Source organism: Rana temporaria, chromosome 3 (genome assembly GCF_905171775.1).
Source record: "Rana temporaria chromosome 3, aRanTem1.1, whole genome shotgun sequence".
Taxonomy (NCBI): domain Eukaryota; kingdom Metazoa; phylum Chordata; class Amphibia; order Anura; family Ranidae; genus Rana; species Rana temporaria.
Genome location: NC_053491.1, coordinates 431,166,865 through 431,191,448, shown reverse-complemented (window position 1 = coordinate 431,191,448; position 24,584 = coordinate 431,166,865). Strand labels below are relative to the sequence as shown.

General features: G+C 44.6%; 1 protein-coding gene across 5 annotated transcripts in view; it reads right to left on the bottom strand.

Annotated features, from left to right (window-relative positions):
• Nucleotides 1-29: 29 nt before the first annotated feature.
• ADGRE5 (adhesion G protein-coupled receptor E5) overlaps nt 30-24,584 on the bottom strand; it is a 176,156-nt gene continuing 151,601 nt past the window's right edge. For all 5 annotated transcript variants that reach the window (XM_040346330.1, XM_040346334.1, XM_040346331.1 and 2 more), the window contains 7 exons: nt 24,271-24,462; nt 20,588-20,805; nt 17,642-17,708; nt 12,812-12,903; nt 10,440-10,608; nt 6,791-6,892; nt 30-153 (listed from right to left, as the gene is read on the bottom strand). In XM_040346330.1, the coding sequence (XP_040202264.1) occupies nt 124-153; nt 6,791-6,892; nt 10,440-10,608; nt 12,812-12,903; nt 17,642-17,708; nt 20,588-20,805; nt 24,271-24,462 (870 nt within the window). In that variant the 3' untranslated portion in view covers nt 30-123. The remainder of the gene's footprint in view (nt 154-6,790; nt 6,893-10,439; nt 10,609-12,811; nt 12,904-17,641; nt 17,709-20,587; nt 20,806-24,270; nt 24,463-24,584) is intronic.

Here is a 24,584-nt window from a genome sequence, read left to right as displayed (position 1 = left end):
CTGGAGTATTCTGCTGACAGATCCGTCTGTTTTTTTTTTTTTTTTTTTTTAACCATTCCAGGTTTAGGGAAGTGCAAAGTAAGTCTTTGTGTGGGAAGTTAAACCACAAGAGTGCAGGATCCATCATAAGCCAGACTCCTTGCTTGCCTTGGCCTGTAACAAACACATTAGATAGGATGTAAGAAGACATGCAAAATAAACAGCTTCTATTTAATCACCTCCTGATTGGTCATTGTAGTTGAAGTGGAACTAAACTAAATCGGAGCACCAAAAATGCTATTAAATTCATATTTAATATTCAAAGCAAACTCGCCCATCCACCCATGTCTCCATGCTTTATTTTGTAGAGAAATCGCTTTGAAAAACACCCCCTAGCATTTCTGGCCATAGCTATCTTAAGGGCAGATTTATGTAGCATTTACATCCTGGAATCCACCTACCATAAGCCCAGGCAATGCAAGAAGGAGAGGGTGTGCCTAGCGGAGTCAAAATTCCACTGATCACAAGTAACTGTCATTGAATTGGAAACTAGAGTGTGCTTTTGGGTTTATCCATGACATCTAGCCATTGTGCACATTTCAGGGCAGTGAAATTTTATCCTCCAGGGAACTTTTTACCACTAAAAACAGAAAACTTGCACTTTGCTTCAGCAGGTAACTTTTCAGCTAACCACCTCAGAACCAGCTTGTTTCCAAAAATTTGTGGCAAAAAAATTCACTTTGGTGTATGCAATTACATTAGGTGTCTTATTCTAAAAAGCAAAGGAAACTATTCATTATTCAACATTTTTTATTTGTTTTCCCTCCCCTTTTAATCCACTCGCTGCCAAGTCACATACCTGTTATGTCATTTGACTTCAAGTGGTTGTGCCTGGATGGTGCCTGCAGCTGCAGATAGCATCCCGGTACAATTTGCGTCAACAGTCGGCTATTTTGTAATGGCAATCGGAATGGCTAACTAGCTGCTCAATTGCTATTACAAGGAGCAGCAGGACAGGGATCATTTCACACATGAGGTATCGCCATAAACGTCAGATCATGGGCAGTAATTCTAGCACCAGACCTCCTCCCTCTGTAAATCTAATGTAACCTGTAAATGCTTTTAAAACCTCACCTATGAATAGTAGAATTTGTTTGTCGCCATTGCACGGGTGTATGCAGTTTTAAATCGTGACATGTTTGATATCTTCTCGGCGTAACCTTTATATTTAAAAAAAAAATTGGGCTATGTATTTTTTTGTTTGCATTAAAATTAAAGTGTATTTTTTCCCAGAAATTGTGTTTTTAAAAACTGCAAATACCGTGTGACATAAAAAATTACAAAAACACCAATTTATTCTCTAGGGCCTCTGCTTTCCAAAAAAGTATTTGTGGGTTTAAAGTAACTTTTTACATGTAAAAGTGCTAGAAAAGGTCTGGTTATATAATATAAAAAAATATTAAATGCCACAAAGTTTTGTCTCAAAATATATAAAATTTGAGTAAAGTGTTGCAAGTGGTTGTCAAAATATCAGAGCTACAAACTGAAAAAAATGGCCTTTAAAAAGGAAGCTGGTGTAACATGCTGGTATTGAGGTGGTTACAGTATGCACAACTATCCATGTTAAAGCGGGAGTTCACCCATAAAAATTTTTTCCCCTTAGATGGATGCTCGTTTTGTCTAGGGGAATCGGCTAGTTGTTTTAAAATATGAGCTGTACTTACCGTTTTCGAGATGCATCTTCTCCGTCGCTTCCGGGTATGGGCTGCGGGACTGGGCGTTCCTTCTTGATTGACAGTCTTCCGACGGTCGCATCCATCGTGTCACTAGTAGCCGAAAGAAGCCGAACGTCGGTGCGGCTCTATACTGCGCCTGCGCACCAAGGTTCGGCTTCTTTCGGAAAATCGTGACGCGATGGATGCGACCGTCGGAAGCCTCTCGGAAGACTGTCAATCAAAATAGGAACGCCCAGTCCCGCAGCCCATACCCGGAAGCGGCGGAGAAGATGCATCTCGTAAACGGTAAGTACAGCTCATATTTTAAAACTAGCCGATTCCCCTAGACAAAACGAGCATCCATCTAAGGGGAAAAAGTGGTATGTACGGGTGAACCCCCGCTTTAAATGCTGTGAATTACATACTGACTTTTAAAGCCCTCTGTATTGTGTACTAAAGGATTTGACAGGGAATGTTGCGCCTGTACTGTAGTTCTGCCCCTTGTGGTCAACTCATCTATTCAAATTGTCACTCTCGGGTGTTTCTAGTGAAAGTTACTGTTGTAGCATACAGATATTATTCACTCACTGCTCACTTAGGTACGCTTGTTCAATTGCTTGATAACACATTTATCAGCCAATCATTTGGCAGCAACTCGGTGCATTTAGGCATCTAGATGTGGTGAAGACTAGATGAAGATCTAACCAAGCATCAGAATGGGGGAAGAAAGGGAAGTTAACAGACTTTTAATGTGGCATGGTTGGTGCCAGATGGGCTGGTCTGAGGATTTCAAAAACTGCTAATCTCCTGGGATTTTCACACCCAACCATCTCTAGAGTTTACAGAGAATGGTCCAAAAAAGAGAAAATATCCAGTGAGCAGCATTTGTGTGGAGGAAAATGCCTTGAGGTCGGAGGAGAATGGGCAGACTGGTTCAAGATGAAAAGGCAACAGTAAATCAAATAACCAAGGTATGCAGGAAATGCCATCTCTGAACACACAACATCGAAACTTGAAGCAGATGGGTTACAGCAGCAGAAAACCACACTGGGTGCTACTACTGTCGGCTAAAGAACTTCAAACTGGGGCTACAATTCGCAGAGGCTCGCTGAAATAGGTCAATAGAAGATTAAAAAAGTTGCTTGGTCTCGATTTCAGATGGTAGGGTCAGAATTTGGCATAAACATGAACGCATGGATCCATCCTGCCTTGTATCAACGGTTCGGGCTGGTGGTGTAATGTGGGAGATATTTTCTTGGCACACTTTGAGCCCCTTGGTATCATTTGAGCATCATTTAAATGCCACGGCCTACCTGAGTAGCTGACCATGTCCATCCCTTTATGACTACAGTGTCCCCATCTTCTGATGGCTTCTTCCAGCAGGATAATGCACCATGTCGCAAAGATCATCTCTCCACTGGATAATGAGGTCACTGCACTCCAATGGCCTCCACAGTCACCAGATCCCATCCAATAGAACACCTTTGTGATGTAGTGGAATGGGAAAATCCCATCATTGATGTGCAGCTGACAAATCTGCAGCAACTGTGTGACGCTATCATGTCAATATGGCCCAAAATCTGAGGAATGTTTCAAACCCTTTAAATCTTTTCTACAAAATTAAGGCAGTGCTGAAGGCAAAAGGGGTCCAACCTGGTTTTAGCAAGGTGTACCTAATAGTGTATATTCTTGTTTACTATCCACAGCAGCAGTTTCTGCTCCCACAATAACCATTATATATACCAATCTTAACCACTTCCTTACTGGGCACTTAAACCCCTTCCTGACCAGAGGACTTTTTGCGATTCGGCACTGCGTCGCTTTAACTGACAATTGCGCGGTCGTGCGACGTGGCTCCCAAACAAAATTAACGTCCTTTTTTCCCCACAAATAGAGCTTTCTTTTGGTGGTATTTGATCACCTCTGCGGTTTTTATTTTTTGCGCTATAAACAAAAATAGAGCGACAATTTTGAAAAAAAAAAAAATATTTTTACTTGTTGCTATAATAAATAGCTCAATTTTTTTTTTTATCCTCAGTCTAGGCCGATATGTATTCTACATATTTTTAGTAAAAAAAAAAAAAAAACGCAATAAGCGACTGGTTTGCGCAAAAGTTATAGCGCCTACAAAATAAGGGACAGAATTATTATTATTATTTTTTTTTTTTTTTTACTAGAAATGGCGGCGATCTGCGATTTTTATTGGGACTGCGACGTTATGGCGGACACATCGGACACTTTTGACGCCATTCACATTTATACTGCAATCAGTGCTATAAATATGCACTAATTACTGTATACATTTTTTTTTTTTACTAGAAATGGCGGCGATCTGTGATTTTTATTGGGACTTTTTATTGACACATTTTTGGCGCCATTCACATTTATACTGCAATCAGTGCTATAAATATGCACTAATTACTGTATAAATGTGACTGGCAGGGAAGGGGTTAACACTAGGGGGGGGGTGAGGAAGGGGTTAAATGTGTATCCTGGGTGTGTTCTAACTGTGGGGGAGGGGGGGTGACTGGGGGGGGAGGTGACCGATCTGTGTCTATGTACAAGAGACACAGATCCGTCTCCTCTCTCCCCTGACAGCACCGCTGTCTGCGAGAGCCAGGGAATGAGAGATGATCTCATATGTAAACATATGAGATCGTCTCTCATTGGCCGCACAGATCGCATAGGAAACGGCCCATCCGATTGGCCGTTCACGGCGATCTGTGACTGGCTGTGTCCAAGGGACACGGCCAGCACAGCAGTTCCCCGCTGCGCGCTCGGGAGCGCCCGTAAAAACACGGCCTCCCAGAGAAGTAGAGCCACCCTGCGGCCGTACAAAGTCGTACGGCCGTCGGGAAGTGGTTAATGATCTGTGTCGTTCCCCCCCCCCACCCCGGTTTACAAGATTTTTTTTTAAACCTTCTTATTTTCATCTGTGCTCATAATGGGTACACCTTTTCTACTAGTAATAAAGATTAGGCCTAATTGGAGGTGGAAGAAGAAATCCTCCCTGCTGTGCTGTTGTGTTCTGATGGCGGGGACTCCTCCTGATGTCAGAATAAACTGACCAAAACGGCAGCTGATTGGCTGCTAGCTCTAATTTAAATATAGCGAAAGTTTGCACGAAAATGATCATTTGACTCCTCTTGAACAGGAATGGCTGTAGGCTGGATCAAAATGAGTCTGGTTTCTGCTGGACTAGCTGAATTTCAATCCATCTATGGCCATCTTTAGTCCCATTTTACCTACTAATCTGAATACCCCTGCTAAGGCAGAAATGGGCGTTGTCTGCAGGTCTAAGTGAATTTGTGGACCCTGCATGTAAAGAGTAGGAACAGGCTATAGAATCTGCTGAATCTTGTGGTCAGTGATCTTCAGGGCTCTGTGTACTAGATGCCCTCAGTGGCAGGGTGCTTCACAGGTCTAAAGCAGTGGTCTCCAAACTGCAGCCCTTTATCTGGCCCTTGGGGCACTATGCCTCCCACTGATGCCAACTATGGGGCACCATTCTTCCTACTGACACCAATGATAGGATTATTTTCTTTCTATGATGGGGCACTATTCCTCCTAACACCAACATCCGTCCCCCTTAAAGTCTGAAGGACTGTAAACTGGCCCTTTGTTTAAAAAGTTTGGTTTAGAGCAATGACCCTCCTTCTAGGGAGTCAAACGCCCCCCAGGCCCTCTGTGGGTGATGATTGGACCTTTTGTCCCTGCTGCTAGACTGGTGAGCACTTGATGGGAGTCCTTCTTTTACAATGTTTCCGTGTGCTTTGGGAAAATATAGGCTGAGATGCCTGTGTAGAGCTTACGCCACTGTAGTGGTGTTCGACAAGGGGGTGGACCGGCATTATGCATGTGATGACAAAATTGCACACCTCTGCATTGGTGTTTGAAACTTCTGCAAATACAGCGCCAGTGGTTCTGTTCTCAGCCCCTGCGGCAGTCTATAGCAGATTTGGTGCCAATGGATAGCGGCTAGTGTTGGGGACACTTGTCTATTTTGGGGTAACTTGCGACAAGTGGTGTGGCTTGGAATGAAATGCCTCTCAGCTGTGTGCAGCTCAGTATTGCAGGCCTATTGGTACTCAGCAAGGGGTGGGCTGTATAATACCTCTTTTAGGTAGGGAGAACCCCCTCTAATGGCTCCCCAAAATGTTAGATTGGCTCTAAATCCCTGCCTTTATCTGGTATTTCCACCATCTCGTGCACAATCCTCATTTGTGTCAAGGCAATGATTCTCTGTGCTACTGGTTTTCAAGATCATATCTCAGGGGTTCTGTCTAGTTCAGACACAAGCGTTGAGTGCTCTTCTTCCCTCACTCTCCATTTTGTGGGCGGATGAGGTGTTGAAGGATCAATCCCCAAAAGGAAGAAGCTACAGAGTATTGGAAATTCTCTCTAGATGGGTCTGTCCAGGAGGAATCTCAGGGTTCAGGGCTGTCTCGGTCACAGAAGATCACTGTGGACTTTGTGGCAGACATGGTGCATATTAACTTGAAGTTAACACTTGTGGGGGTCCCCCTCTCTAAAAGTCGCTGGGTTTGGGTTCTGGCAGCCACAAAACTTCCCAGTGCACCTTTGTTTGCCGGACGTGATGAATGATATATTGGGCTCACCTGAGGTTTTGACTTGGCAGTACCCAGTAGAAGGATTTTACAAAAATAAAAAAACGGGTATCTTATGCTGCTCATCTGCCCATTTACTACTTGACCACAGATGGTTTCCGGCGAATGAGATTCCTGTCTTGAAAGATGCTAAAGATAAAACGGCCCCATTTTAAAGGCGAATTTCATCTTTTGCAACCTGAATACAGATGCAAATGTGACTTGGGACACCCCCTTACAGAACAACTATGATTTAATGTGACTAGCTCCATTTACACATATCGTGACCTGGATTTATGAGAACCCTCCAAGACCGAAGATTATGGTAGGATATCTTGAATATTTGTTGAACACAAAAAATGGCAGCGCTGTATGTGCTGAAAGTAACCTTCATAAGTCAAACTACAGAACCTGTTCTATATCGAATTTTCTATAATGAATGGAGTTATCCTTAAATGTGGCTAAAGGAATATAAAGGCTTCCTCTTACCCTGCTCTGTGTATTTACATTGGAGCTGTTGCTGAATTCGGAGTAGAGCGGTGACCTGAAATGAGCGAGTGCGCAAATCGCTTCAACGTATTTTTCCCGAACCTGTGGGGGGGGAAAAAAAACAAAAACATTTTTGAAAAACGAAACTGGTCAATGATTAATTCTATGTTTGCTAACCATGGAGCAATCAATTTTTTTTTTATTAAAGTGGGTCAATCAAGAATGTCAACGTGGATAGAAGAAATCCCTTTGTAAGCTCTCTGAGGGCAGGGACTCATATACAGTGAGGAAAAAATTTATTTGGTCCCCTGCTGATTTTTTATGTTAGGTTTATTTTAACAGATAGAAACAGAACAACACAAATATCCAGAAAAAATTATTTTCTAAAGTTATACATTGATTTTTTATTTTAATGAATAAAATAAGTATTTGATCCTCTATCAATCATCAAGATTTTCTGGCTCCCAGGTGTCGTCTATACAGGTAAAAAGCTGAGATTAGGCGCACCCTCTTAAAAGGAGTGCTCCTGATCCCAGTTTAATATCTGTATAAAAGACCTCTGTCCACAGAAGCAATTAATCATATTCCAATCTATCCACCATGGCCAAGACCATGTCGGGGACAAGATTGTAGACCTACACAAGGCTGGAATGGGCTGCAAGACCACACGCTAAAACAGCTTGGTGAGAGGGTGACAACAGTCGTGCGATTATTCGCAAATGGAAGAAACACAAAATAACTGTCAATCCCCCTTGATCTGGGGCTCCATGCTTGATCTCGTGGAGTTTCAATGATCATGAGAACGGTGAGGAATCAGCCCAGAACTACACGGGAGAATCTTGTCAATGATCTCAAAGCAGCTGGGACCATAGTCGCCAAGAAAACAGTTGGTAACACACCGCCGTGAAAGACTGAAATCCTGCAGCTCCCGCAAGGTCCCCCTGCTCAAAAAAGCTCATGTACAGGCCGTCTGAAGTTGCTAATGAACATCTGAATGATCCAGAGGAGAACTGGGTGAAAGTGTTGTGGTCAGATGAGACCAAAATCGAGCTCTTTGGCATCAACGCAACTCGTCATGTTTGGAAGAGGAGGAATGCTGCCTATGACCCCAGGAACACCATCATCTCCATCAAACATGGAGGTGGAAACATTATGCTTTGGGGGTGTTTTTCTGCTAAGAGGACAGGACAACTTCACTGCATAAAAGGGACGATGGACAGAGCCATTTACCATCAAATCTTGGGTGAGAATCTCCTTCCCTCAGCCAGGGCATTGAAAATGGGTCATGGATGGGTATTCCAGCATGACAATGACCCAAAACACATGGCCAAGGCAACAAAAGAGTGGCTCAAGAACAAGCGCATTAAGGTCCTGGAGTGCCCTAGCCAGTCTCCAGACCCGAATCCCATGGAAAATAGGTGGAGGGAGCTGAAGGTTAGATTTACCAAACGTCGGCCTCAAAACCGTAATGACTTGGAGAGAATCTGCAAACAGGAGTGGAACAAAATCCCTCCTGAGATGTGCAAACCTGGTGGCCAACTACAAGAAACATCTGACCTCTGTGTTTGCCAACAAGGGTTTCTCCATCAAGTCATGTTTAGCGAAGGGGTCATATATTATTTTGCTCATTAAAATGCAAATCAATTTATACATTTTTTTTGTTTAAATGTGTTTTCCCGGTTATTTTTGCTGTTATTCTGTCTCTCACTGTTAAAATAAATCTTTCATTACAATTATAGACTGATCATTTCTTTGTCAGTGGGCAAACGTACAAAATCAGCAGGAGATCAAATACTTTTCCCCCCTCATTGTAACTGTACTATATATACATGTGCAAAGTGCTGCGTAAATTGGTGGCACGATACACGTACTTTGTAATAAACAGGAAGAATGTAAATACCTTGCTTTCTGCAGAATGCCTTTGCATTCAAAAATAATTGTCTGCCAAAATCTTAGCTGAACCAACACTTCAGTGTTCAGGGTATCACTCTCCTGGTCCCTACCGCGCTCAATGCATTCTCCTGCCTATCCCACGTCTTTCCAGCTTATAGTAGTGACTTACAGAGCTGGTGGGAGGAACCACAGTACCCATTGGGGGGATGCAATAACTGACACACCATAGTCAGATAGCAGCCAGTCCTCTAGCTCTTCAAGAGCAAAGTTTTAACACACCACCTTTTGAAGAGGTAAGAATTTGTCTTCTTATTTTACTTCCATTTGGCAACCGGATTGCTTTAAAGTGGAGGTTCACCCAAAAAATCAATTTTTAACATTAGATTGAGGCTAATTACGGGAGGCAGAATCGGGTGTTTTTTTTTTTAAATCAATGCAGTATTTACCGTTTTAGAGATAGATGTTCTCCTGCCGCTGCAGGACTGGGCGTTCCTATTTGATTGACAGCCTTCCGACCGTTGCATACAGCGCGTCACGAGTTTCCGAAAGTAGCCGAACGTCGGTGCGCAGGCGCCGTATAGAGCCGCACCGACGTTCGGCAACTCGTGACGCGCTGTATGCGACCGTCGGAAGGCTGTCAATCAAATAGGAACGCCCAGTCCCGAAGACCATACCCGGAAGGCGCGGAGAACATCTATCTCTAAAACGGTAAGTACTGCATTGATTTTAAAAAAAAATACCCGATTCTGCTTCCCGTAATTAGCCTCAATCTAATGTTAAAAAAAAAAATTCGGGTGAACCCCCACTTTAAGCAGGTCCAAATTAAATGAATGGTAAACACACAAAGAAGTCATTCCGATATCTTGTTGAGAAAAATCCCTATTCTGTATGCTTCCATCTTTAAATAAGGGCTCAGTCACACCTGCCTTTAATGCATGCCAACACATGCACATTAGTGCTTCCATGTGTTGCATTAATCTCCATTTTATTATGTATTTTTTAGAGCATGTACATTATATTAGCAGCAAATAAAAATGCATGACTGCTGATAACGCAAGTAAAAAGTCATGAAAGCTCTGTAGCACACACGCCCATGCCCACGCCCTTGCTAGGGCAGTAAGTACAAGGGAAGGAGGATCAGACAGCAGGAGAGTGGTATTGGCAGGGGTGGTGGGTCTCATGCATAGTGAGGGGAGCGGTTTATAGCCTACCTCCCGAGCAGTTTGTGCCCCAGCAACTGGGACCGGACCCACATGATGGAGACCCTATGGACCGAGCCACAAGGTACGGATGATAAAAAGTTAATTATGCATGCACATGGGACCCGCACTGCCACTGGGAGATAGGTAGCGCAGTCTAGCTGGACTGGGTGAATGGGACACTGCAAGGTGGTGTCTCCTAAAAGGTCACATCCTGAGCAGCCATAAGTATTGTGGGACCGTGAGGCACTTGTAAGTGAAAGACACCCCGGGCGAGTCAGCCCCGGCCACAGTCGGGTAGACATAATAGGCACTTCTAGTTTATGAAATATGTGGAACCATTGTCGATTTTAAATCTTTGATTAATAAAGGTTTAACTGCACAAGGTATGCACTTCCGAGGGTTTCTCTTGTTTGCTGTTTGAAAACGTTATACTTGGCAATATAGTATTGGCCATCAGCACCATAATGCGCCGCCCCCCCCTGGGCCTATGTCATCCATGCAGCAGTCCAACCCTACTTTTCAGCCAATCATGACACCTGTTATGTTCTACCAACCTTTTTGTTCATGAGGCAGTGCAGGACGAAGATCTGTACTCCTTGCAGAACGTTGCAGATGGTGAATGCGTATGCAAAAACTAATGCTGTCTTCCCGAACATGAGGAATCCAAACGCCCAACAACACCCCAGAATGCACAGCTGGGCAACGGAGGTCACCGTCAAACTCCTAATAGTTCAGAATCAACAGTTAGAGTCTAATCTGTCAGCACGTCATCTACATAATAGACAAAAATTTGGGGGGCACCTAAAAGATCTATATACAGTAATAGGCACAAATTGAATTCAGATAGCTACCATATACTTAAAGTATAACTAAAGGCAAAACGTATTTGCTTGGTTTTGGATAGAATGGAAAGGGATTAGAACACCTGCCAGTTTGTATTGCTGTCTCCGTTGTGGAGATTCCCCCCTCTCTATTTGTCTTTTTTAACATTCTCATTGAAAGTAAAAAGAAATCCCACATTTTGGGTTGTCCCCAGAAAAGTAATAGAGGGGAAATCTTCCAATGAGGACACTAGTTCTGGTGACCGGGGGATCCCCAAGAGATTTCCTTAATTTGCAGGGATTTCCTCTCGCTTCCTGTTTGGCCATGGGACAGGAAGTGAAGGGAAATCTCCGCAATGGGACACATACGGCGAAAGGGGCTATAACCCTCCCTTGCTCTATCCAAAAAAAATATATATATATATGTTTTTCCTATAGTTCTACTTTATAGTCTAGACCAGTGTTGCCAACCATCAGTATTTTTACTGGCAGCCAGTAAAAAATGGTCACTTTCTCCTGCCAGTAAATGCCAGCCAGGACCATCCAAGTGCCTGCTACAGTGTGTTTGGGTGGTACCGGTGGGGTGGCGGGTCTGGCGGAGACGGTTCCTGAGCGTGTCGTGTGATGTTATGGGGCAAGGGAGCCAAGCAGAACGGCCAAAGCCTTGTGTGCGGGTCTGTGGGACGGGAGCAAGTCCCTGAGCCAATTACTATATTGAAAATAAAATAAGAAATATGCTTAAAAGAGTTGTAAAGGAATTTTTTTATTTTTTGCTGAAATGACTGTTTACAGGGTATAGAGACATAATAGTTAACCGATTCCTTTTAAAAACAATTAAAAATAGATACAAATCAATCATATAATGTACCTGTAGTTTTTTAGTTTCATTTTTGCATGTTATCCTGCCTCTGTGCTATACAGAGCCATAGAGCAGTGATGGTTTGGAACATGAAACTAGAAACTCCCAGTACTGTGGTGATCAGGAAACAGACAACCAGGAAGTGTCCAGAACAGAGCAGAATTACAGCAACATCAGAGCAAAAACGAGCAATGAGGACATGAAACCAGAACTGCAGTAAGGTAAAGGAAGCCATTTAGCAAAAAAAAAAAAAATCCCTTTAGTGACCCTTTAGTGCCCGATTCACATAGAATCCGCGGCGGCGTAGCGTAAGCCATTTATACTACGCCGCCGCAACTTACTGGAGCAAGTGCAGTAATCTCAAAGCACTTGCTCCGTAATTTGCGGCGGCGTAGTGTAAATGGCCCGGCGTAAGGCCGCGTAATTCAAAGGGGGCGGCTTGTATTTAAATTAAATGCGCCCCGCGCCGATCGAACTGCGCATGCGATGGCCGTAAAAATAGCCCAGTGCGCATGCTCCAACTCACGTCGGAAAACGTCAATGAAGCCGACGTGAGTGTCATTTCCGCAAATCCCTATTCGCAAACGACTTAGGAAAACGACGTAAAAAATTCAAATTTCGTCGCGGGAACGACGGCCATACTTAACATTGGCTGCGCCTCATAGAAGCAGGGGTAACTATACGCCGGGAAAACCCTTACGTAAACGGCGTAAAGTAACTCCGTCGGGCCCGCGTACGTTCGTGAATTGGCGTATCTCGCTGATGTACATATTCTCTGCGTAAATCAGCGAGAGCGCCCCCAGCGGCCATTTTAAAATTGCAGGTAAGATCCGACGGTGTAACACAGTTACACCTGTCGGATCTTAGGCATATCTATGCGTAACCTGATTCTATGAATCAGTCGCATAGATACGACCGACGCAACTCTGAGATACAGGAGATACACCGTCGTATCTCTATGTGAATCTGGCCCTTAATATCTACCTTACTGAAATTTGCACTTACAACTGCAATTTGGTAACTTTTGGAAATGGCAGTAAAAACTTGGCGGCGCCAGTAAATTTTGTGTCGTGTCAGTAAATTTCAATCTGGTAGGTTGGCAACACTGGTCTAGACAGATATAGTAATGTGAAATAAACTGTAAAAGTCAGGTGCAGAGACTTTTATCATATGAGGAATAAATAAACCGAGCTACTGGAAGGAATACTGGATATCGTCCATAATAAATGTAGTAACAGAAGTTTACCTTATGTGTTTTAATTTGCCTTGCTCTGGGTTGATCGCTGTCATTTTCTTGGCCAGTTTCCAAACAGTCATTACAAAAATTCCACAATTAATCTGAAAGGTGGGAGAAAGATATTAATAATGGACAGCAGATGGCGACGTAAAGCTCTGTTTTTGCTCTCGGGGAATTATAGAGGCAGTTCATTCTAAAGTGATATTTTAGTTATTGGTGCAGATTGGGCTGAGTTAAGCCTAGTACACATGAGCTGAATGTCGGGCGAAATCGGCCGGTTCAATAAAAGCCAATTGGGGGGATTCAGGTAGGGGCGCGCAAAACTGCGGCGGCGTAATGTATGACATTTACTTTACGCCGCCGCAAGTTTTACGGACAAGTGCTTGATTCACAAAGCACTTGCCTGTAAAGTTGCGGCGGCGTAGCGTAAAAGGGGCCGGCGTAAGCGCGTGTAATTCAAATGATCCCGTAGGGGGCGTGGATCATTTAAATTAGGCGCGTTCCCGCACCGAACGTACTGCGCATGCGCCGTCCCTAAAATTTTCCGACGTGCATTGCGGTAAATGACGTCGCAAGGACGTCATTGGTTTCGACGTGAACGTAAATGGCGTCCAGCGCCATTCACGGACGACTTACGCAAACGACGTAAAATTTTCAAATCGCGACGCGGGAACGACGTCCATACTAACATTGGCTGCCCCTCCTAATAGCAGGAGCAGCCTTACGCCGAAAACGACGTACGCAAACAACGTAAAAAACTACCGCCGGGCGCACGTACGTTTGTGAATCGGCGCAAGTATGTAATTTGCATACTGTACGCTGATAACTACGGAAGCGCCACCAAGCGGCCAGCGTCAGAATGCACCCTAAGATATGACGGCGTAAGAGACTTATGCCAGTCGTATCTTAGGCTAAAGTCGGCGTATCTGAATACAGAAAGTAGATACGCCGGCGCAACTTAGCAATTACGCGGCGTATCTATGGATACACCGGCGTAATTGCTCTCTGAATCTACCCCAATGTGTATGGCATCCGATCTCACAGAAACGGGCCGGCTTCTGTCGGACCAGCATGCTGGAAAACAAGCAGCCAATGGCAGAGAGCAGGGCTGTCTTAATGAGAGGGCACACCTGGGCACTGCCCAGGGGCCCCAGCTGCATGTGGGGCCCCTGCACTTTCCCTAAAGCAGCTGGTCCTTGAGCCCACGCTGCCCCGAAAATAGCATACTAGCTCATAATGAATTACTTACCTGAGATTGAAGCTCCTGCAGCCAACCTCGTACACCGCTCTGGTGGCCGACATCTCTCCCGGAGGGTTACTTCTGTGTATCGTGGCTCCGGCGCTATGATTGGCTGGAGCCATGATGAGGTCATATGTGCACGGGAGTGCGCGGGAGCCGCGGTAACGCCACACAGCCTGAAGCATACGAGCCATTGCTTCAGTTTGCCCCAGTGCGCATATGCCGATGACCAGTGGCGTCACTAGGGTTGGTGTCACCTGGTGCGGTAAAATATGGTGTCACCCCCCCCCCCCCCCCCAATAAAAATTTTCAAATATTTTTTACCCTACTGTTTGCTCTCTGTTCTCCTTTCTTCCCCTTTTCTCTCTCTCCCTATCCATCTTTCTTGTTCGTTCTTTCCCTTCTTCTTTCTCTCCATTTTTCTTTGTCCCCCTCCCCCCACCTCTCTTTCTCCAGAACCCGAATTCACATCTCAGGAGCCTATAGGCCAGGGGCGTACCTAGAGCATTTGGCAGCCGGGGCGGATCCAATATCTGGCACCCCCCCCCACACGTTAAAATGTAAAAACACCTCACTGTGCCCCCTGCATACCTCTGCATCCTTCAATATCTTTTTGTTACTACTGTGTACCCCTCTCCACAACTGCACCTCTGGACCCCTTTACATTACACAGCCCCCTGCATCACTGCACCCCTTTTACATTACACAGCACCTGCATCACTGGACCCCTTTACATTACACAGCCCCCTGCACCACTGGACCCCTTTACATCACATAGCCCCCTGCACCCCTTTACATTACACAGCACCCTGCACCTCTGGACCCCTTTACATTACACAGCCCCCTGCATCACTGCACCCCTTTTACATTACACAGCACCCTGCATCACTGGACCCCTTTACATTACACAGCACCCTGCATCACTGCACCCCTTTTACATTACACAGCCGCCTGCACCTCTGCACCCCTTTACATCGCATAGCCCCCTGCACCTCTGGACCCTTTTACACTACACAGCCCTCTGCACCCCTTTACATTACACAGCACCCTGCACCTCTGGACCCCTTTACATTACACAGCACCCTGCATCACTGCACCCCTTTTACATTACACAGCCGCCTGCACCTCTGCACCCCTTTACATCACATAGCCCCCTGCACCTCTGGACCCTTTTACACTACACAGCCCTCTGCACCCCTTTACATTACACAGCACCCTGCACCTCTGGACCCTTTTACATTACACAGCCACCTGCACCTCTGGACCCCTTTACATTACACAGCACCCTGCATCACTGCACCCCTTTACATTACACAGCACCCTGCATCACTGGCCCCCTTTACATCTCATAGCCCCCTGCACCTCTGGACCCTTTTACATTACACAGCCCTCTGCACCCCTTTACATTACACAGCACCCTGCACCTCTGGACCCTTTACATTACACAGCCACCTGCACCTCTGGACCCCTTTACATTACACAGCACCCTGCATCACTGGACCCCTTTACATTACACAGCCACCTGCACCTCTGGTCATGTCAGCTTTTTTTTTAAATCGGGATGGTGTCACCCCTCTAGTGGGTGTCACCCGGTGCGGCCCGCACCCCCCGCACCCCCCTAGCAACGCCACTGCCGATGACATCCAGGGGACAGGGGATATCTCCAAAACCATTCAGGTTTAGGAGATATCCTGGGTAGCTACAGGTAAGCCTTATTATAGGCTTACCTGCAGCATAAAGTGGTCTGTAAGGGTTTACACCACTTTAATGCGGAACTCCACCCAAAAGGGGAAGCTCTGCTTGTCTGCCTCCTACCTACTTGATGTCTGTTTACCTGTCTCCATTGTAGGGGCCCCAGAGCATTACTTTGCCCAGGGGCCCATGATGCTATTAAGACTACCCTGGCAGAGAGCCAGTGGTGGCTGGTGCTGGTGCTCAATATTTAGGGAGGGCGGCAAACAAACTTGCCCCCCCCCCCCCCCGCATGGGAGAGGGAAAGTGGTGATCAGTGGGCCCCTTGCATGGGAGATGGACAGAGGCGATCAGTATCCTCCGCCGAGGATGATGTACATCGGCGGCAGCAGCAGTTTGCCGAGGGAAGAGCCGGGGCCATTGCTTCTCCTCCCAGCCCAACAGGAAGTGGGTCCTGAGACTGCCTTGCCAATTGGATCTCAGGACCCGCTTTCTGATTGGCTGGGAGGAGAAGCACGAATAAATTCTTGAATATTAATTCGCTAATGTCACACAACTGGATGGACTATGGGCACAGTGCTCTGCGCCCTGAGCTCACCCTCCTTTGAAGCCAATTAGAGCCTTAGGCTCTAATCATGTTCTTAAAAAAAAAACATTGAAACCCATGTGTCCGGCGCCCTGCATGTTGATTAGAGCCTAAGCGCATGGATTAGAGGGGAGGGGGGCTGCGCTCCTAATGGACGGACCACCACTACTGAGAGCACTGCAGAGTGTCCTGGTGGGGGAGCCGACCCCATGTCTCAACACAACAGCTCAGCGGGAGAGATCACTGTCCTAACATCAAATTGTTAGTACATCGGCTCCGATCTGAGCTGTCTGGTTTTTTTTTCCTTTTAACCCGCTACGTTGAATGAAAAAGGACTAGTAGTGTGTACCAGGCATTAGCCCTTGACTTCTTCTATGTCTTGGTTACACCAACATTGAGACCTAACTCTGTTCCTAATAATTCCTAACTCTGTTCTTGTCTGCCTAGGATATTTGATATTTGAGGAAAGTGGAAAAATAGTGCTGGACCCGTAAGGTTATCTCATGTCTTAAAATATTGATGTTGATGTAAACGACGTCATTGTATGACGAAACGTATGTCGGGAAAGGAGACGTATTGACCTGTGGCGTTACAGTCCTGTGTGGACGGGTGTTCCTGAGAGCCGGCCGGCTTTACCTCTTTATCCCATGCTTTTATGAAGAAACCATGTTGTAAGTGCAATTTTTCTATTAAATTTATGTTTATTTTACGGTACATGACTATTGTGATGCGTAGGTTCATACGTTTTTATTGTCTTTCATTTTTGATTCACTTCATTGGATTTTGTCATTTTTTCACATGTTATTTAATTTTTATAGCGCAACTACATTTTTTCTTCTTGATGTAAATAATCTGGTTCCCGGGCAGGCGGCTTCTACACCCCAAAGGATCGCCACGGTCTCCTTGGCCTGTAGTTTAATGTAACTAAAATGTAAATTGAAGTGCCACACCACTGCTAAAATCTCCAGATAAAAATGTATTCCAGTAACAGTCAGGGGCACAATCCAGAGAGTACCAACGCATTTCGGGGGCCAAAAACGTCACCTTCATCAGGGCTGCATTGACAGCAATATATATGGGCTAGAAGTGAACCGGACCTTTAATTGTACTTTGATTACATGCACAGGTCTTGTCATTAGCTGGATAAGCAGTACTTGCAATCCAGCCCTGATGTTACATTACCTGAAAGATTTTCTTTGTGTGCTCTCCCCCCTCCCCCCACCTAACCTTTTTTTTTTATGAAGGTCAGTATCTCATATTCAAACAGTCAATTGCATTAGGTGGGACTGAGAAGGAGATATTAGGAATACCTGACACTTACCAGGATAATGACACACACAGGTCCCATGAAGCTCCAGATAAAGTTGTGTTTAGTGCACAACCAGCAGCTGCACACAAGAAAAAAAGGGGCAATGTTAGTTGGCTTAATGTATCATGTGTTCTCTTCTCAGTTTTGAAGCTTCGTCCCTCATGCCGGCCCAAAACAATGTCTGCCAAGCCATACTATCTTCTAAGCCTGAAAGACGAGGTCTCTGGGTCTGGACATCAAGTAAGGCTACAAAGCACTGTTGCTTGTCGGGTTTTTACCTGAACACATTATTCAGACCTGACTGTGGCTCCCCAACATAATCAGCCTGGGCATACCCTAATCACCCTGTGTGGTACCAATCACTGACTGTGTTCATTCACAACTGCAGCATAGTAAACTTTGTTTATTATGCTTTAGTTTGTAAATGAATAGGAAGCTACTTAGCACTTTCCATTCATTCACTGTCCAGTGTAGCTGAGGCTGCAGAGAAAGGAACTGGGAATCTGTGTCCTCAGTCCTTTTCTCTGTCTCAAAAGTGAGACATCAGGGGTCCTGTTTAAACTGTATTTCAGCAAAGCTCCCCAACAAGGCTTCTAAAAAACAAAATAAATAAATAATAGTAATAACATTGTAAAAAAAAGTAAAGAATAATTAAAAAATAAAATATAAAAAAGCCAAGAAACTCAACAGTGTGTCCAAATTCGATGCATACCTGATGCCTCGAGCCGACGAACTCGTGGACAGGTTGGGACAGGACGTTAGTACACTGACGCTCGGAAAGTTAGGACGTTAGTACACTGACTCTCGGAAAGTTAGGACGTTAGTACACTGACTCTTGGAAAGTTAGGTTGTTAGTACACTGACTATTGGAAAGTTAGGAAGTTAGTACACTGACTCTCGGAAAGTTAGGAAGTTAGTACACTGACTCTCGGAAAGTTAGGATGTTAGTACACTGACTCTTGGAAAGTTAGGACGTTAGTACACTGACTCTTGGAAAGTTAGGAAGTTAGTACACTGACTCTCGGAAAGTTAGGACATTAGTACACTGACTCTTGGAAAGTTAGGAAGTTAGTACACTGATTCTCGGAAAGTTAGGAAGTTAGTACACTGACTCTTGGAAAGTTAGGATGTTAGTACACTGACTCTTGGAAAGTTAGGACGTTAGTACACTGACTCTCGGAAAGTTAGGACGTTAGTACACTGACTCTTGGAAAGTTAGGACGTTAGTACACTGACTCTCGGAAAGTTAGGACGTTAGTACACTGACTCTCCAAAAGATAGGATGTTAGTACACTGACTCTTGGAAAGTTAGGACGTTAGTACACTGACTCTCCAAAAGATAGGATGTTAGTACACTGACTCTTGGAAAGTTAGGAAGTTAGTACACTGACTCTCGGAAAGTTAGGACATTAGTACACTGACTCTTGGAAAGTTAGGATGTTAGTACACTGACTCTCGGAAAGTTAGGAAGTTAGTACACTGACTCTCGGAAAGTTAGGAAGTTAGTACACTGACTCTCGGAAAGTTAGGAAGTTAGTACACTGACTCTTGGAAAGTTAGGATGTTAGTACACTGACTCTTGGAAAGTTAGGACGTTAGTACACTGACTCTCGGAAAGTTAGGACGTTAGTACACTGACTCTCCAAAAGATAGGATGTTAGTACACTGACTCTTGGAAAGTTAGGAAGTTAGTACACTGACTCTCGGAAAGTTAGGACATTAGTACACTGACTCTTGGAAAGTTAGGATGTTAGTACACTGACTCTCGGAAAGTTAGGAAGTTAGTACACTGACTCTTGGAAAGTTAGGATGATAGTACACTGACTCTTGGAAAGTTAGGAAGTTAGTACACTGACTCTCGGAAAGTTAGGACATTAGTACACTGACTCTTGGAAAGTTAGGATGTTAGTACACTGACTCTCGGAAAGTTAGGAAGTTAGTACACCGACTCTCAGAAAGTTAGGACGTTAGTACACTGACTCTTGGAAAGTTAGGATGTTAGTACACTGACTCTCGGAAAGTTAGGATGTTAGTACACTGACTCTCGGAAAGTTAGGATGTTAGTACACTGACTCTCGGAAAGTTAGGATGTTAGTACACTGACTCTCGGAAAGTTAGGAAGTTAGTACACTGACTCTCGGAAAGTTAGGAAGTTAGTACACTGACTCTCGGAAAGTTAGGAAGTTAGTACACTGACTCTCGGAAAGTTAGGATGTTAGTACACTGACTCTCGGAAAGTTAGGATGTTAGTACACTGACTCTTGGAAAGTTAGGCTGTTAGTACACTGACTCTTGGAAAGTTAGGCTGTTAGTACACTGACTCTCGGAAAGTTAGGATGTTAGTACATTGACTATTGGAAAGTTAGGCTGTTAGTACATTGACTATTGGAAAGTTAGGCTGTTAGTACACTGACTCTTGGAAAGTTAGGACGTTAGTACACTGACTCTCGGAAAGTTAGGATGTTAGTACACTGACCCTCGGAAAGTTAGGATGTTAGTACACTGACTCTTGGAAAGTTAGGATGTTAGTACATTGACTATTGGAAAGTTAGGATGTTAGTACACTGACTCTCAGAAAGTTAGGACGTTAGTACACTGACTCTCGGAAAGTTAGGATGTTAGTACACTGACTGGGATTTTAGGATATTAGTACACTGATACTTGGGTAGCTAGGACAGTACTAAAAGTTTGTTTGATAAACATGCACTAATATTGTGTGGTATAAAAAAATAAAACTACCACCATTTTATTCTGCAGGGTCTCTGCTTTCAGAAAATATAGGTTTGGGGATTAACTAATCTTCAGGTCTAAAATTGTGCACTTTAATGTGTGTTCAAAACCTGGAAAACGACTCTAGTAGACAAGTGGTATAAATGAGCCTTTTTACTTCTTAATGTTTCATATCCTCATTGCAAATATTCTTTTCAATATTCATATTATAGCAAATACAATTCTTACTGTTTTTCAGTCCCGTATCCTTTAGGAAACACCGCAGCACTAATTATGACGATCGCAGTCGGCACTCCATAGCCCATGGCCAGCAGGTATCTAGTCTTCACTTGGGTCTTGAACACCGTGACCAGCATTAGGTAGAGTTCCAACCCTTCCAGAGACATCCAGCAGAAAGCAGAGAGGTAGAAGAAATGCAGGAGCCCCGCCACTACACCACACACCACCTGGGATCAAAATCAAGCAATTACAGCCAATACAAAATAGGCAGCAATTATAATACCCACTGCCTGCTTCCAAGATCATATTCCAAATTGAAGATCAAGCCTGTGGTTCAGTTGCTATGTGGTCTTTCTCCTAACATGTGCCTGATCCTGTGGGGTGCCCAAATATGGACCCCGTGAATAAATGATGATGCAAGGGAGGTGACTCTGCAAACATTAGGGAGGGTAGTATAAATGTTAGGGTTACAGAGAGTTCTGGAGTAAGAGTTAGAGGGAATATTAGTGTGAGGATTATTGTTATTGGCACCCCAAAGATGGGGGAAGCTCAACGCCCCATGAGATACTTTGGCACATTTATTGTATGTAGGGTAGCCCATTGAAATAGATGAATGACAGTTACAGGGAGGACTACAACAAAGTGGCGCCTGTCCGCACACTGCCTCGGCATATAATGAACTCCTATTAGTAGAAAATGGCTTCAGCTTGATCTCTTACCCATGGGGGAATCCCCTCTAACGTGTTTCGCCCAGTAGGGGCTTAATCATAGAGGGAGGTTTAGGGTAAGTGTTACAAGGTTGATTAGCGTCAAGGTTACAGAGAGGGTTAAGCCCTGTACACACGATCGGTTTGTCCGATGAAAACAGACCTATGGACCGTTTTCATCGGACAAACCGATCGTGTGTGGGCCCCACTGGTTTGTTTTCCATCAGTGAAAAAAAATAGAACATGTTTTACATTTTTCCTATGGATGAAAAAAACGATTGTCTGTGTGGAAGTCCATCGGTCAAAAATCCACGCATGCTCAGAATTAAGACGACGCATGCTCGGTAGCATTGAACTTTCTCAGCACGTCGTAGTGTTTTATGTCACCGCGTTTGGACACGGTCGGATTTTTGATTGATGGTGCGTAGGCAAGTCTGATGAAAGTCAGCTTCATCGGGTATATCCGACGAAAAAATCCATCGGATTAGATTCCATCAGATATCCGATCGTGTGTACAGGGCTTTAGTGTTAGGGTTACAGGGAAGTTTACGGTTTGGTTTACAGGGAACATTAGTGTTGGGTTTACAGGGCAGTTTAATGCAAGGTTTGCAGGGAAAAGTAGGTTACAGGGAGAGTTAAGCCCATTACACAATATAATTTTTTTTCTCAACTCAGCGGGCTAAACGGAAAAAAAAACTGAAGAGCTCAGGAGGAGCTGCTGTACTAACGATCCAATGTTAGTACATCGATCTGCCCACCTGAGCATACCAGTCAGCACACTCCCGTTGGCTAAGAGCGCTGATCAGTGCCAATCAATAGACCTTTTTCGGTCAAGCCCCTTCGACAGAAGCTGTCCGAACGGCCGGCTCCTTTCAGACCGGCTGCTGTAGACGCGTTGCTGCCTGATATTCAGCCTGTGTGTACGGCCCTTTAGTGTGAGGTTTACAGTGAGTATTAGTGTTAGGCCTTGTACACACGACCGAACATGTCCGCTGAAACTGGTCCGCGGACCGTTTTCATCGGACATGTCTGGTCGCGTGTACGAGGCCTTAGGGTTAGATATTTGCATGACAAAAAAAAAAAAAAATAGTTTCGATTAGATTAGTTAATCTAGTTATTTTGTTTAGTTAAAGTCGGTTGATTCGTTTAATTTGTATTCAGGATTCGTGTTCGGAATTTTCTTCAAACTTATCGTTTTTTTTTTTTTTCCGACTCAAATGTGGCAAAGTGAACAAACAAAAGAAAAACCTTCATCAAATTATTACAATAACTCTTTAAATCACCTTTGGCTTAACAAAAGCAGCATTATTTCGAAAATGGGACTCTAGTAACACACACAGTCTTTGATTGAAAGCGGAGTTCCACCCAAAATGGAACCTCTCCTTTTCGGAACCCTCCCCCCTCCGGTATCACATTTGGCACCTTTCAGGGGGGAGGAGGGAGCAGATATCTCTGTAATCCAGGTATTTTCTCCCACTTCCGTGCATAGGTCGCTGTGGCGACCTACGCCACGTCCGGCACCTTCTCCGTCCCCCCCTGCTGTCTTCTGGGAGACACACAGGTCCCAGAAGACAGCAGGGAACGCAGAGCGCGACTTGCGCATTCGCAGTAGGGAACCAGGAAGTGAAGCCGCAAGGCTTTCCTAATTCCCTTACCGAACATGGCGGCAGCAGCACCCGAGAGCCGAGGGACAGATCGGCTTCAGGTGCCGACATGGCGGGCGCCCGAGACAGGTAAGTGTCCATTAATTAAAAGTCAGCAGCAGCAGTATTTGTAGCTGCTAACTTTTAATTTTATTTTTTTCCGGCGGAACTCTGCTTTAAGAAATATGTTTACAGTTTGAATTTGAATGGAATTCGATGTAAAAATTAATTTAAATTTCAATTAGAATTTCAGAAATTTGGTGGAATTTCCTTTCGTTATTGGGAGCATTCGGTAAACTTTTAGCCAGATTCAGGTACAGCGGCGTAGCGTATCGTAATTACGCTACGCCGCCGTAAATAAGTGAGGCAAGTGCTGTATTCACAAAGCACTTGCCTCCTAAGTTACCGCGGCGTAGCGTAAATGGGGCCGGCGTAAGCGCGCCTAATTCAAATGAGGATGAGGGGGGCGTGTTTTATGTAAATGGATGGTGACCCGACGTGATTGACGTTTTTTACGAACGGCGCATACGCCGTCCGTGTACATATCCCAGTGTGCATTGCTCCAAAGTACGCCGGTTGGTTTCGACGCAAACGTAAATTACGTCCAACCCTATTCACGGACGACTTATGCAAACAACGTAAAAATTTCAAATTTTGACGCGGGAACGACGGCCATACTTAACATTGACTAGGCCAGCTATTTGTTGGAATAACTTTACGCCGGAAAACGCCTTACGTAAACGGCGTATCTTTACTGCGACGGCGTACGTACGTTCGTGAATCGGCGTATCTAGGCATTTGCATATTCTACGCCAAACTCAACGGAAGCGCCACCTAGCGGCCAGCGTAAATATTGCGCCCTAAGATACGACGGCGTAGGAGACTTACCCGGCTCGTATCTTAGCCTAATTTAAGTGTATCTGGTTTCCAGAATACGCTGAAATTTACGACGGCGCAGATTCAGAGTTACGTTGGCGTATCTACTGATACGCCGGCGTAACTCTCTCTGAATCTGGCTATTTGTTTATAATGTAATTTGGGTATTCGGCTATATCCGAATAACGAAAAAATTGTCTGAATATTAATTTACATGTCTAGTTAGGTTCACAGGGAGAGTTAGTCCTAATAAAATGTAACATGGTCAGGGCAGGGGCATACTTTATATAGTTATACAGGGAATCTGGAACTCTAGGGAAGTACTGAAAGCCAAAATCACTAACAGAGGCTGGTTACATTGCTGAGGTGGAGAGGTCGAAAGAGACTGAGGACACCAAAAAGGTGTCTGGAATTGTTTAAGCTCGGGGTCATTCTAAATAAACCCATAAGTGGTAAAGAAACTTACCTTGTTGGTAGTAGCTTCGACGCCGATTAGAAAGATGGAGTGGCCAATCAAAAGGGAAACACATAAGTGTATGTGGATAGTGTTCCGTGTTCCGCGCAAAAATCGACACAAGCAAAATGTTATGATGGCAGCAGAAAGGCAGACGATTGAGATTGAAAGCCCAATTGTTGTCATGAGACTCAGCGTCCAACTCTAAGGGTGAACAAAAAAAAGGTGAACAAAAGAGGGGTGTAACCTGACCAATGATAAACCTCCATCCCTGGTTTACATATAAAGACAGGAGAAAAATAGTGGGACTTTAAATGAGGGATGTC